At 42.0% G+C, this 13,195-nt stretch overlaps 1 protein-coding gene across 14 annotated transcripts in view; it reads right to left on the bottom strand.

The window, feature by feature from the left end:
- KCNMA1 (potassium calcium-activated channel subfamily M alpha 1) overlaps positions 1–13,195 on the bottom strand; it is a 773,098-nt gene that overhangs the window by 283,255 nt on the left and 476,648 nt on the right. The window contains exon 6 of one of the 14 annotated variants that reach the window (XM_040242333.1): positions 8,978–9,122. The exons of the other annotated variants lie outside the window; for them this stretch is intronic. Within the exon in view, the coding sequence (XP_040098267.1) occupies positions 9,109–9,122 (14 nt within the window). The 3' untranslated portion in view covers positions 8,978–9,108. Of the gene's footprint in view, positions 1–8,977; positions 9,123–13,195 lie in introns of those variants that run through there. 14 annotated transcript variants of the gene reach the window in all.

Below are 13,195 nucleotides of genomic sequence, written 5' to 3'. Positions count from 1 at the left end.
TAAAGAAATCAAAACTTCAATTAGAAACCTCTCCACAAAGAGAAAATGGAACCCTCCTACACAGTTGGTAGAAATGTAAATTGGTACAACCACTATGGAAAAAATATGATGGTTCCTTAAAAAACTAAAAATAGAGTTGTCATACCATCTAGCAATCCCACTCCTAGGCACATACCCAGACAAAGGATAATTAGCTCAAAAAAATACATGCGCCCCTATGTTCATAGCAGTGCTATTCACAACAACTAAAAGATGGAAACAGCATAAACATCCACTGACAGATGAATGGATAAAGAAGATATGGTACATATACACAATTGAACATTACTCAGCCATAAAAAGAATGAAATAATGCTATTTACAGCATTATTTGCAGCATAAACCTAGAGATTATCATACTGAATGAAGCCAGAAAGAGAAAGACAAATACCATATAATATCACTTATATGTGGAATCTAAAACACAACACAAATGACTTTATCTACAAATAGACTCACAGACACAGAGAACAGACATGTGGTTTCCAAGGGGAAGAAGGGTTGGGAAGGGATGGAATGGGAATTTGGGATTAGCAAAGCAAACAATTATATATAAAATGGATAAATAACAAGGTCCTATTGTATATTACTGGGACCTATAGTCAGTATCCTGTGATAAAAAAAATGGAAAAGAATATGAAAAGAACATATACATATGTATAATTGAGTCAATTTGCAATATAGTATAAATTAACACATTGTAAATCAACTATATTTCATGAAAATAGAATTTTAAAAAAGAGAACTTAAAAAAAAATTCTTCTCTCCAATAAACTTTATTTTGAGGGGAAGAAAAATCTCTACAAAGAAAATTTCAAGTCTAGATGGTTTTCACTGGAGACTTCTACCAGCATTTAAGAAGGAAATAATACTGATATTAGACAAATTCTTTTACAGAGTAAAGGAAGAGGAAACAATTCCCAAATTGCTTTATGATGTCAGCATAGCCATGACATCAAAACCCTACAAGGACATTACTAAAAAAAAAAAAAAAAAAAATTAACAGACTGATATACCTCATCAACATAGGTACAACAATCCTTAAATATATACCAGTAAAATTAATCTATAAGTATGTAAAAAAGATCATTTATCAAGACCAATTGGAGCTTATTCCAGGAATACAAGACTAGCTTAACAAATGAAAACCAGGTAATGTAATTTACCACATAACACATTAAAAAATTCATATGACCATTTTGATAGATATCAGGGAAGAGTCTGACAAAATACAACACTGTTTTCTAATAAAAACTATAAACCTACATGTAATTAAGTGTGTTAAGACAGCATTTTATGGCCTAAACAAAGACGAAGTGATTAATGAAAGAGAAGAGGCCAGAAATAGACTCACATGTATACAGAAAGTTGATTTACAACAAAAGTACCAATGCAATTCCATTAGACAGGGGGCATTTCTCAATAAACGGTAGTGGAAAATCTGTATATTTATAAAGGGAAAGAAATGAATCTCAGCTCTTTTCTAATAATATACACAACATTAGTTTGAGAGGGATCACAAACTTAATGTAAAAGCTAAATATAAATCTTGTAAAAAGCGGCAATGGAGAGGATCTAGAGGATAGTGGGATAGGTAAAGATGTTTTAGGAAACAGAAAGTGCTGTTTTAAAAGTGATAAACAGCATTAAAATGTGAAACTTCTTATCAAGACACTTAAGATCATTAAAAGATAAGTCACCGATTGGGATAAAATATTTGCAATACGCTTATCTGACAAAGAACTTTAGGAAATGCACACTGAAACCTCAATAAAACATCACTACAAATCCATTCAGTTCAGCTCAGTTCAGTTGCTCAGTCGTGTCTGACTCTTTGCAACCCCATGAATCGCAGCACGCCAGGCCTCCCTGTCCATCACCAAGTCCCGGAGTTCACTCAGAATCGCGTCCATCGAGTCAGTGATGCCATCCAGCCATCTCATCCTCGGTCGTCCCCTTCTCTTTCTGCCCCCAATCCCTCCCAGCATCAGAGTCTTTTCCAGTGAGTCAACTCTTCGCATGAGGTGGCCAAAGTACTGGAGTTTCAGCTTTAGCATCATTCCCTCCAAAGAAATCCTAGGGCCGATCTCCTTCAGAATGGACTGGTTGGATCTCCTTGCAGTCCAAGGGACTCTCAAATCCATTAGGATGGCAAAAATTTTAAAGTTGACAATACTCACTATCAACAGAGAAACAAAGGAGCTACCACTGTCAGACATTAATGGTGGAACTGTAAAATGATACAGTGTCTTTTGAAGTTAAACATACATCTATCCTACAAACCACATATAAATCTCAAAAACCTGACTGTGAGTGAAAGGGGTTAGACACAAAAAAGAATATCCTATCTGGTTCCACCTAAATGAAGTTCAAAGGTAGGCCAGAATAAGCTAGAAAGGCAGAAATCAGGATAATGATCACCTATGTTTGAGGGAAGAGGGCAGATATTGATAAGAAAGGAGCATGAAGAAATTTTCCAGAGCCATGGAAATGTTCTGTATCTTGAGATAAATGACAGCCTATTTCACACTGCTGCATACATCTGTCAAGACTCATTGAACTGCACCACTAAGATCCCATGGCTTATGGTATGCCTAACATACCTTACTGGAGAAGGCAATGGCACCCCACTCCAGTACTCTTGCCTGGAAAATCCCATGGACAGAGGAGCCTGGTAGGCTGCAGTCCTAAGAGTTGGACACGACTGAGCGACTTCACTTTCACTTTTTACTTTCATGTATTGGAGAAGGAAATGGCAACCTACTCCAGTGTTCTTGCCTGGAGAATCCCAGGGATGGGGAGCCTGGTGGGCTGCTGTATATGGGGTCGCACTGAGTCGGACACGACTGAAGCGACTTAGTAGCAGCAGCAGCAGCAGCATACCTTACTAAAAATATTGAGAAAGGCTGCCTCCTAGAAGTCACCAGAGGAATTCAAACAGAGGTGTCTAGTACAGGTTGGGGACCACTGACCTTGATGTCTCACACACAGGTCCTCTGCTTTAACCCTCTAAACTCCCTCCCAACTCTGAGGGGACAGGATGGAAGGGAAACCCCAATGACTACAAAAGACAACTGTTTTAATGGACAGCAGAGGATTTGCACCCAAGCTGTACCATGATAGCTGAGGAGAAGAACAAGTTACGTGACCCATTCCCCTGTCCCAACCCCAGAGCCTCGCTTTTGTCATCTCTCAAACAGAAGGGTTAAAACTACTTCACAGGCGACTGTCTAGATTAAATAATGTCCCTGCACAGAGACTGACACGAAGTGGTAAATGACAATTCCCAAACCAATCTACCCCAGTCTTAGGGCCTGGCCAGACTGATCTATATTCCACCCACAGACACCCTATCATTAATAGGCAACATGGCCTCCCAGCATCAATAATCAAACCCCTTCCTCTCTCCACAGAACAGGTCTGCCACCTTCTTGAGAAGACCCTGTTGATGTGGCCTTTAGAGCCAGACTGCTGGAATTTGGGTCCTGGCATCTCCATGTATGATCCACATGCTCTTGGAAAATTTCCCAAACTCTGTCTCAAGACCCTGCCCCTTAAAATAGGGGAAAACTTCTCAAAATAAAACTGTCTACCATAAAACAGGGTTTTTTAATAATTTTTTTAATATTAAAAGAATTCTATGCAAACATACGCCTGTGTGCCTATTCAGTCGTTCAGTTGTGTCCAGCTGTAGCCCCACAGGCTCCTCTGTCCATGGGATTTCCCAGGCAAGAATACTGGAGTCAGTTGCCATTTCCTCCTCCAGGGAATCTTCCCAACCCAGGGGTCAAATCCACATTTCCTGGGTCTCCTACATTGGCAGGCAGATTCTTTACCACTGAGCCACCTGGGAAGTCGTGCAAATATATGCACACACTCAAATGAATTTGGTTGCATTTTTCTGGGCATCTAAGTATTATGAAAAATGACCCTGAGAAATGGTCCAGTGTGTCCCATGGCTGCTACCCTATGGGATTCAGGGAGGGTTTTGTTTCCGAAGGCCCACTGTTGCCAACATGGAACACCATTCTTGATTGACAGAATGGGGTTGGGGGTAGTGAGGGAATCAGTAAAGAAATCATAGGAATATTAATCCATTCTTTACAAAATACTGACCAAGCATTTAACTGACACAGTTGAACCCTTTGGTGAAATCAACAAATACCCAATTCCCTAGATCCTATACAAACTGATGTGATAGCACATTTATTCAACTACAGATTTTAATTAAGCACCTGTTTGGAAGAGAGGCAGAATTCTGGACCCAGAAGGATGGGATACAAATTTCAGCTCTGCCATTGCTTGGGAGTGAACATTTGCAAATTTCTTCAACTCACAGTATCTCAGTTTCCTCAACTATAAAATGGGAATAGTAACAGTATCCTACCTAGAGGGTGTTTGTTAGGCATAAAACAATGTATCTATAACAGTTAAAATCATCCTTGGTACATAGTGTCAATGAGTGTGTGCTATTACTATTACTATGAGTCACATACTGAGCTAAACACACTGCCGATGCCAATACGATTAGCTATAAATCCATCCCCAAGGAAGTAACCCTTCTGTGGAGCAGTTTATGATCTACAATTGTATTTAGCTGGAGAGGAAAGATGACTACCTATATATCGTATTTTAGCAGAAGACCCCCCAAATGAATACTTTTCCCCTCACTCACTCACTGATGACTGAAATTTTGCCATTAGAGCAGCAGTATTACATGGTAATAATGACCTAAGTTATCAGATAGATTTGGGTTTGAACCCTGGCTTCCTTCCTTATGCACTGAGAACCTTGGTGCATAAACCCAGGTTTATAGGTTTAAACCTGCAAGCTTATCACTTCAGGTTTCATAAAATATAAAAAAATAACTTTGCCTCTAAGGGGTTGGGAAAATAAATTGATTTAACATATGTTTTTCAATGCCTAACAGAGAATATGTTACATAAGCAGTGCCCATTCCTGGTCTCCTCTGAAGTCCCCATACTTGGTCCCTCTTCCTTGAGTCCAATGATCTGGTTCTATTAAAACGCAGGCCTGCCTAGGAGTCATAATCCATAGGCTAGAAATAAGGAATTGTTGGGGGTGAAAGAAAAATTAGAGTACCACCTGGGCATGGGGGAGAAGAGAGGGTGCAGAGAATAAAGAAGAAAGGGGCAAATTGTGGACTAAAACCAACTCCACTTGTAGGCAAGTCATGGCCCTATTTTTACTTGGCAAAAGAGCCAGCCCATCTCTTAAGGATGAATTTATGACCAGGTACATATTATTTGTACTACAGCTTATTTCTCAAATTCCAGACTATTTGAATTAAGTGTCTCCCAAGTCATCTCCCCACAGCCCTACTCTTTTAATATTGGAGAGATTTGAAGTTTGCGGTGTTTTCACAGGCCTCAAATTACAAGGAAAGAGGGTACTTTGCTTTGGTCTCTGGTTCTGCTATTCAAGAAAATTCTGCCTGATCTCCAGCCCATCTGCCTCCCTGCACTGTACACTGTCTTCCTGCATCCCTCCCTCCCTTCTTTTCCTTTCTTCCTTCTTTCCTTCTTCCTTTCCCTCCTTTTCTCCTTCTCTCCCTCCTTTTCTTCCTTCCTCCCAAGAACGAACCATCTAAGGGGCAGAACAGTCTGAGATTCAGCCTGCTCTACCCTCCCCAGCCTTCTCATCACCACCCACTAGCACTGAACTTCCTAATCCCTGCAGTTTCTTCCACTTCCAAAATCACAGGTTCCGTCTGTCCTGACACACCACGTGATACTGCAGACAAACAGATCCAGCCTCATCCAATACCCCCTTCTCTTTCTCAACATGAAAACCTGAGCTCAACGAAGAGAACTGGCCTAATCCTCCCTAATCCTACGTCCCAGGCTGAGCCCCCATCGGGAAGCTGACACATGGTCTGTGCCTCCCTCTTGCCTGACATTTGGACCCAGAGGGGACAGATGGCAGTTCCTGGTCACTGAAGTACACACTGATTTGATTTTTGAGATCTGTACCCCTTCCTACTGCAAGGAGAACCCAAATCAATTTGTTGTTGCTTAGTTGCTAAGTCCTGTCTGACTCTGCAATTCCATGGACTGTGGCCTGCCAAACTCCTCTGTCCATGGGATTTCCCAGGTAAGAATACTGCAGTGGGTGGCCATTTCCTTCTCCAGTGGATCTTCCTGACCCAGGGATCCAACCTGTGTCTCCTGCATTGGCAGGTGGATTCTTTACCACTGAGCCACCAGGGATGCCCTGAATCAGCTTATGTGATCAGAAAAAATTCAAAATCTACATATAGGGATAAACTAGGACAGGGCTCCTGCTTTCTGGAAGTAGAGGGAATGGATGTCACCAGGCACCTGCCAGCAACAAGACAAGAGTAAGGCTGAAGAGGCACCTAGGGCACAACATTTAAGGAGGTGCCACAGTTTAAGGCCAATTCCACCTTTCATTGCCCTGAGAATGAGTGCCTCCTTAAATTTTGCACCCTATGCCTCTCGCCTCACCCTAGTCCCAGCTCTGGCACCTGTAATGAGTCCATTACCAAGTTCCTCTCTGAAATTGGCTCTGCATTTATTCGGTCACCTATGGCAAGAGAGAAACATACCAGGGTTGTGATCGTGAACTGGGAAAACCTATAAAGTCAATTCAGAGATCCACGTTGTCCTAAAATTAAGTTCAAGCAGAATTTCTGTGCCAGAGGCTTTGAATAAAGACTGAGGAACACTGTGAATTATATCTTCAATTATAGTTTACAAAGAACAGAGGCATTTTCCTCCAAACAGGCTCTCTTGATTTACCTCTTTATAAAGGCAGAAAGCAGAACACTGAATCTCAGGTCAGTAAAAACATTTTCATAAGGGCCTCAGGTGCCTTCGGGATTTGGCTATGTTTAATTTTGATGCTCGAAATTAATTTAAGGTAAACTCAGAGGATGAAAATGAAGTGTTTGGTTTGGGGGGGATTAATTTGCCACCAGCTATGCATTGTTCTGATGCTTTAAATTAACAGCAGGATAAATTTGGATAATTGAAATCAGGGGTGGCAACATTTTTTCGATGAAGGGCCAATAATAACTATCTCTTGGGCTTTGTGAGCCACACAATCTCGGCTGAAACTACTCAACTTGCCCACCGTAGTGCAAAATCCAGCCACAGACAATAAGTAAGAAAATGAGTTTGGCCGCCTTCCAATAAAACTTTATTTCAAAGATAGCTGGAGGGCCAGATTTAGCCTGCAGGCCCTAGCTTGCCAGCCTCTGATTTAATGACATTTTGGAGGGAGGAAGGAATAATTTGCCAACAGGTGCTTTTTCAAGCTAGTAACTCTTGGTATTTCCTTCTGTTCCCTGTAACACTCATTGCAGTGTCTGATATCATGCTGTTTTTATTTTCCTAGCCTAATTCATGTATTTATACATCATTTTGGACCATGAACTCCTCAAGATCAGGGGTTGTGCCCCTCTTCTTTGTGTATAATCTGTAATGCACAGCCAGGCACGTTGCTTTTGTTTAAAATGATTTTTCCCTTGATGAACAAGGGTGATTCACATCCCTGGTTTTGATACGCAAGGACCTGGAAATCTTCTTAACCTAAGAGGAGAAAAAGTTTCTACCAAAGGATGGATCGTCATGCCCTTCCCTATGTGCATCATGTTTCTAGTAAGTTCTGAATAAAGCTATGCTAAAGGTATAAACCAATTTGTCCAGATCAAAAGCAAGTCCCACTTTGTGTTCCAAAGTCCTTGGCTCATGTGCTTCCATCAGCATATTCTTCCAAAAAATAAACAGCAACATAAATTATGTCTCTTTCTGCCCATATCCTCAGTGTCCAGCATATGGTAATATTCACTAAATATTGTGTTGAAGAAATGAGGAAATGAATATAAGTTGGGCTTAGCTCATAAACCCTTTGTTCTGCTCAAAACCTTTGCCAACTGGTTCAGGCAGTTACAGTATCTATTAGGCAAGACCTTGAGCTGTGGAGCTGCCCATTTCAAATCTACATTTAGCACTGCTTAGTGGAATAATCCATCTCCAATCTCAGCCTACATCCCCTAACCCTGATTTGTCCCTGAGCACAAGGAGGTCCCTGATATGAGTCTGAATGGCAGGCTTCATTGACCCCCACCAGTTCCATGGGCCTCACCCATCTCTGCCTATAGGCTCTGAGTGACAGGAGCTGAGGACTGAAATCGTCATCCTTTCACAGAACCAGGGCAGAAGGCACAAAACCATCTGCTTAATGGTCACGTGGCAACAGATAGCATCTCAAAAGTCCTTACAGTATATTACTTCACTGATGAAGATGGATCACACTTAAGCAGCGATTCTTGATCTCTACGAAACAGCTCATCCACAGCAGGACAATCTCAGCGATAAGACAAACAGCAGCAAGCTGGTCTGGGACTATGAAAATGGCTGCCGAGATGTGATTTATGTGAAAATAAATAAGGTGGGTCACTCCTTTATCATCAACAATAAGTGGATTCTTCCTACCACAGACAAACTGAGGATGTAAACAGACAACACACTTGCATTATTACTTATGCTGTTTTTCTTTACGAATGGCCTGCCTGAGATGTGGGTTTGCAAATAAAATCAACCCACTATTATTCTGGACTGATTTTTCAACTGGGGGTGGGGGTGGGTAAAAGAGGACAGTCCTGCCCACTTCTTCCATCAGATACCTTCCTTGTGGCTATTTCACTGACTGCATGAGGGGACAAGAGAGGAAATCAACAGGAACCAGTTTCAAACCCAGCAAACTAAGGGGAAGAACATTGATTTAAAACATGAATTAATCAGCAATAATTCATGGCATCCCTACCACGTTTGGTCCTTTAGAGGGAGCTGTTAGGGCCAGAAACATTGTAAGACATGTTCCCTCCTCTAAAGGAGCACAAACAATAGCAAAAAAATAAATAAATAAAAGCAAAAGTGAAAAACAACAAATAAATAACCATTTATTGGAACTGACTATGAATATCTTAAGAGTGCTGAGAGCATGGTTCACAAGGCAGAAATCCAGAGATGATGTGAAAGCGATATATTGGTTGATAATATAGACTTCCTGTCAATAGAATTCTTATGTCTGAAGTGCTGAGAGAGAGAAGAAAAAGCATACAGACTTAAGATTTCTGGTGGGTATGGAAAGAATATCTGTATGAAAGTTTGAACTAAGTGGGTTCTAGTTTCAGGAATGTTCCAGCATACCCTGTCACCTTAGACAAGTCATTTTCTCTCCGTATGATTTAAAATTCTCACTTGAGGAAAGAAAGGAAGGAGGAGGAGGGAGGGAGGGAGTGGCAGGCAGCAGGGGGAGGAGGAATCAAGAAATGTGAAGAATTGGTAGTAGATAATCTCTAATGTGGGAGAAGGCAATGGCAACCCACTCCAGTACTCTTGCCTGGAGAATCCCATGGATGGAGGAGCCTGGTAGGCTGTGGTCCATGGGGTTGCAAAGATTCTGACACGACTGAGAGACTTTGCTTTCACTTTTCACTTTCATGCATTGGAGAAGGAAGTGGCAACCCACTCCAGTATTCTTGCCTAGAGAATCCCAGGGATGGGGGAGCCTTGTGGGCTGCCATCCAATGGGGTCGCACAGAGTTGGACACGACTGAAGCGACTTAGCAGCAATCTCTAATGTCTCTTTCACATCAAATTTCTGTTAATTATGTCTCTGTGCTTCTAGAGGTCATTCATGAACAAAGAAAGAATATTTTTAAAGTTGCCAAAAAGGAAAACTAAGAATCATTCTCATAACTCTATAGTTTCTGAAGCTACTTTGTAACCATGAACAGAGGCTACTGTCTGCAGAGCAGGGACTCAACCTGTAAACTTCCACGTGTCTGTCTCAGAGCCTGCCTGCCCAGCTGGACCAGATGCATTGGATGCTGGAGCTTATTAAGATGCCTAATTTCCAAATGATCCCACTCACACCAGGAGGGCAGCTTTGGAACAAGTGTTACATCTCAATGGCCTCACCTTATGGAACAGTTTCTTTTTATAAATGCTAACTGCAACTCATTAATTGAGAAAGATGTTACACTGAGCAGGAAAATCATTGAGTTGGGAGAATCTTGCAATTTTCTCCAGCACTTATCATGAACCAAAAGCCTTTATCTGATACATTTTGGGGTGGCCTAAAGGGCAGTATAGGAGCTCAATATCACAGCTTCTGACACAGGGGTCTGATACGAAAAAGGCCTCCTAGATTAGAAGGGGTCAAGCATCTATGCTTAGAGAGTATGTAGATTACTCTGGTTAAGGGCGGAGACTCTGAAGACAGGTCTGGACTAACTTATTTCTGTTTACTGTTCAAGACAGAAGGTTCTTTTTTCCCTATCATCTCAGCATCTAGGCTAGTTCCAGGCATATATTAGGTGCTCAATAAATTCATTGATTTAATTTAAATCCTGGTATTACCATTTATAACCTGTGAGTTGGGCTACCTTATGCAACCTCTTGGAGACTTTCAACTTTTCTTTTTATTGTATTTTTGTTTTGCCTTTTTGTGTGTGTGTTGGGGTGGGGGGGTGTAAAATGAACTATTTCAGTTTGGCTTTCCCCAAAGCAAAACATGAGAAAAGAATTTGGCTGCCCATTATTTATTTGGGAGATGATCTCAGGAAACACCAGGAGGGGAGGGGAGACATGAGAAAAGGATGGAGGAAAAGACAGCAATGAAAAGTTATCAAGCAAGTATCATGGTGGACTGTGTAGAAGGCAGCATTCAGAGCTCTCCACTGGCTGAGGGGACCATTAATCCCTAAGTGCTCATGACCTAGAGGCCCACAGGTAGGCTTCAGTGACTGGAGAAAGGAGCAAAGACATGCTGATGCTGGCAATTCAAATTCCAGCCACCTCCACCTGCAGGAGAGGTAAGAGGAAGGGGATGTGGATGGGGGTATCAACAGGGTCTGTTCACCAAGGAATAATAAAACCTACCTCCTGGGTTGTGGTAAGGCTTAAATGAAACAGTATACAGAAATGATGTTGTTGTTTTTAGTCACTAAGTCATGTCCAACTCTTTGCAACCCCAGGGACTATAGCCCACCTGGCTCCTCTGTCCATGGGATTTTTCTTGCAAAAAAAAAAAAAAAAAAAACAGTGAAGTGGGTTGCCATTTTCTTCTCCAGGGATCTTCCAGACCCAGGGATCAAACCTGCATCCCCTGCACTGGCAGGCAGATTCTTTACCACTGAGCCATCTGGGAAACCCACATAGAAATGACCTGGCGTTATCACTGCTCTCGGCACTGTGCCTCCACTTCCTGAGGGCTTGTTCCTGCTATGTGAGAACAAGGAGATGCTGTGGCTCTTCCCTAACACCCCTGGAAGGCCAGGCCAAGTAGATGAACACTACCCCAAGGCCATCAGAAGAGGTCCAGAGAGGTGCCATGTACTGTTCTTGGAAACTGACAATGAGTACCAGTATATTAAAGGCTCTGAGAATTCCTGCAGTTAAGAAATCCTTTAATTAAACTAGAAATCACCAAAGTTACTCAACCATAATGCTCTTTTTCTATAATGCTTACCAACTTTCTCTGTAACGTAGAATTCCATGAAGCACATTTCGGGAAAAGAAGGCCTGAGACTGATGAATTTTACCTAGGAAACCATTCTATAATTTTTAGCTCACCCACCCCCACCAAATTCTGCTGACAAATATGATGCTTGCTTACTTTCACCCAAATCCTCTGATTTCACCTCCTTTCTTGGTGAACTCAAACCCACACTGATGATTCCCTTACTTTTCATTTCTTAGGCTCATGCTGGTGTTAGCTTTCAATTTGAAATTACTCTTTCTGACACCCATATGTTCAGCTCATGCCTCCAAAGAAAGGGTTCCTTGCAAGCTGTCTGAGGTTGGTCGGTGGTTACATCATCCTCCTTTAACTGGCAGTTACCTCCAGTCCTGGCTCTGCCACTTATTACCTGTGAGAGATCAAATAATCTTTCCAGTATCATTTGTAAATGGGAAAATGACTCCAGTCCATAGGTTGCTATAAAGATTGAGTAAAATACAGCACAAAGTATCCAACACTGTGGAGCACACAGCTGACACTCAGTAAAAGTCACCTGCCTCTCAAATCTCCTGCGTGAACCCCTCCCACAAGGATCCTGACTTGAGTGCTTATTGACTCGTAATTGTTATGTGAAGAGAAAAATGGATGAGAGCAGGTAGGAATACTGCCTGAATAAATCAAGCTATTTGGTGATTACCTATATCTATATGGACATAAAGTCTGCCTGCTACTTTCTGAGCTCTCAAAAATGTGTGATTCCACTCAAATCCTCTAACACCAGAATAATCCTGTGAAATGAAAAGTAAGGTATACATCGGTAGGTAGGTTGTTATTGTTCAGTCACCAGGTTGTGTCCAACTCTTTGCGACCCCATGGACTGCAGCACGCCAGGCCTCCCTGTCCCTCACCATCTCCTGGAGTTTGCCCAAGTTCATGTCCATTGAATCAGTGATGCCATCCAGCCATCTCATCCTCTGTTGCCCCCTAACTAGTTAGTCAGGTAGGAATAGAAAGGCAGATGATTGATTGGTAGATAGATCTATTTTTGCACAGCTATCTGTAGGTACATAGATAAATATTTTGTTCAATAACTGTACACTGAGGGCCTGCTGGTGCCAGGCATTATACACTGTTCTGTGTAGCAATGAATAAGACAGACATGATCCCAAGCCTCAAGGAATTACAATCTAGAGGGACAGACAGACTATAAGAACAACCAACCAACCAACCAACCAACCAATTACAAATTGCTACCCGTGGTCACAAAGCAAACAAATTTCTACGGGGGCCATATTAGACTTTGTGGCCAGCCAGACATACCAGGCCTTTCTAAGGAGGTGAGAGATGGGTGAGAACTGAAGGTGAGGACATCCAGTGTGGGGAGGGGCAGGTGCAGTGTTCAGAGCCAGGAAGCGGTGAGGACACCTCCTGCCTGCGGTCGGCGGGGCTGGAAGAGGGAAGGAACACCCAATGGCAGGCCTTGGAGGCCGTGTGAAGAATACTGGTTTTTAGTCTAAGAACAAGGGAAGGCATAAAAGAGTTTAAAAGCAAGTGAATGACATGATCAAACTGAAAGAGATTTGACATTTTAAAAGATTCCTGAAAATGGTTAGAGAAGGAAGATGCATGGGAGGTTCTTAGA

The sequence above is a fragment of the Oryx dammah genome, unplaced genomic scaffold (assembly GCF_014754425.2).
Source record: "Oryx dammah isolate SB20612 unplaced genomic scaffold, SCBI_Odam_1.1 HiC_scaffold_6, whole genome shotgun sequence".
In the NCBI taxonomy this organism is placed as follows: domain Eukaryota; kingdom Metazoa; phylum Chordata; class Mammalia; order Artiodactyla; family Bovidae; genus Oryx; species Oryx dammah.
Note: the sequence above shows the minus strand (reverse complement) of the source record. Positions and strands in the feature narration are given on the sequence as shown.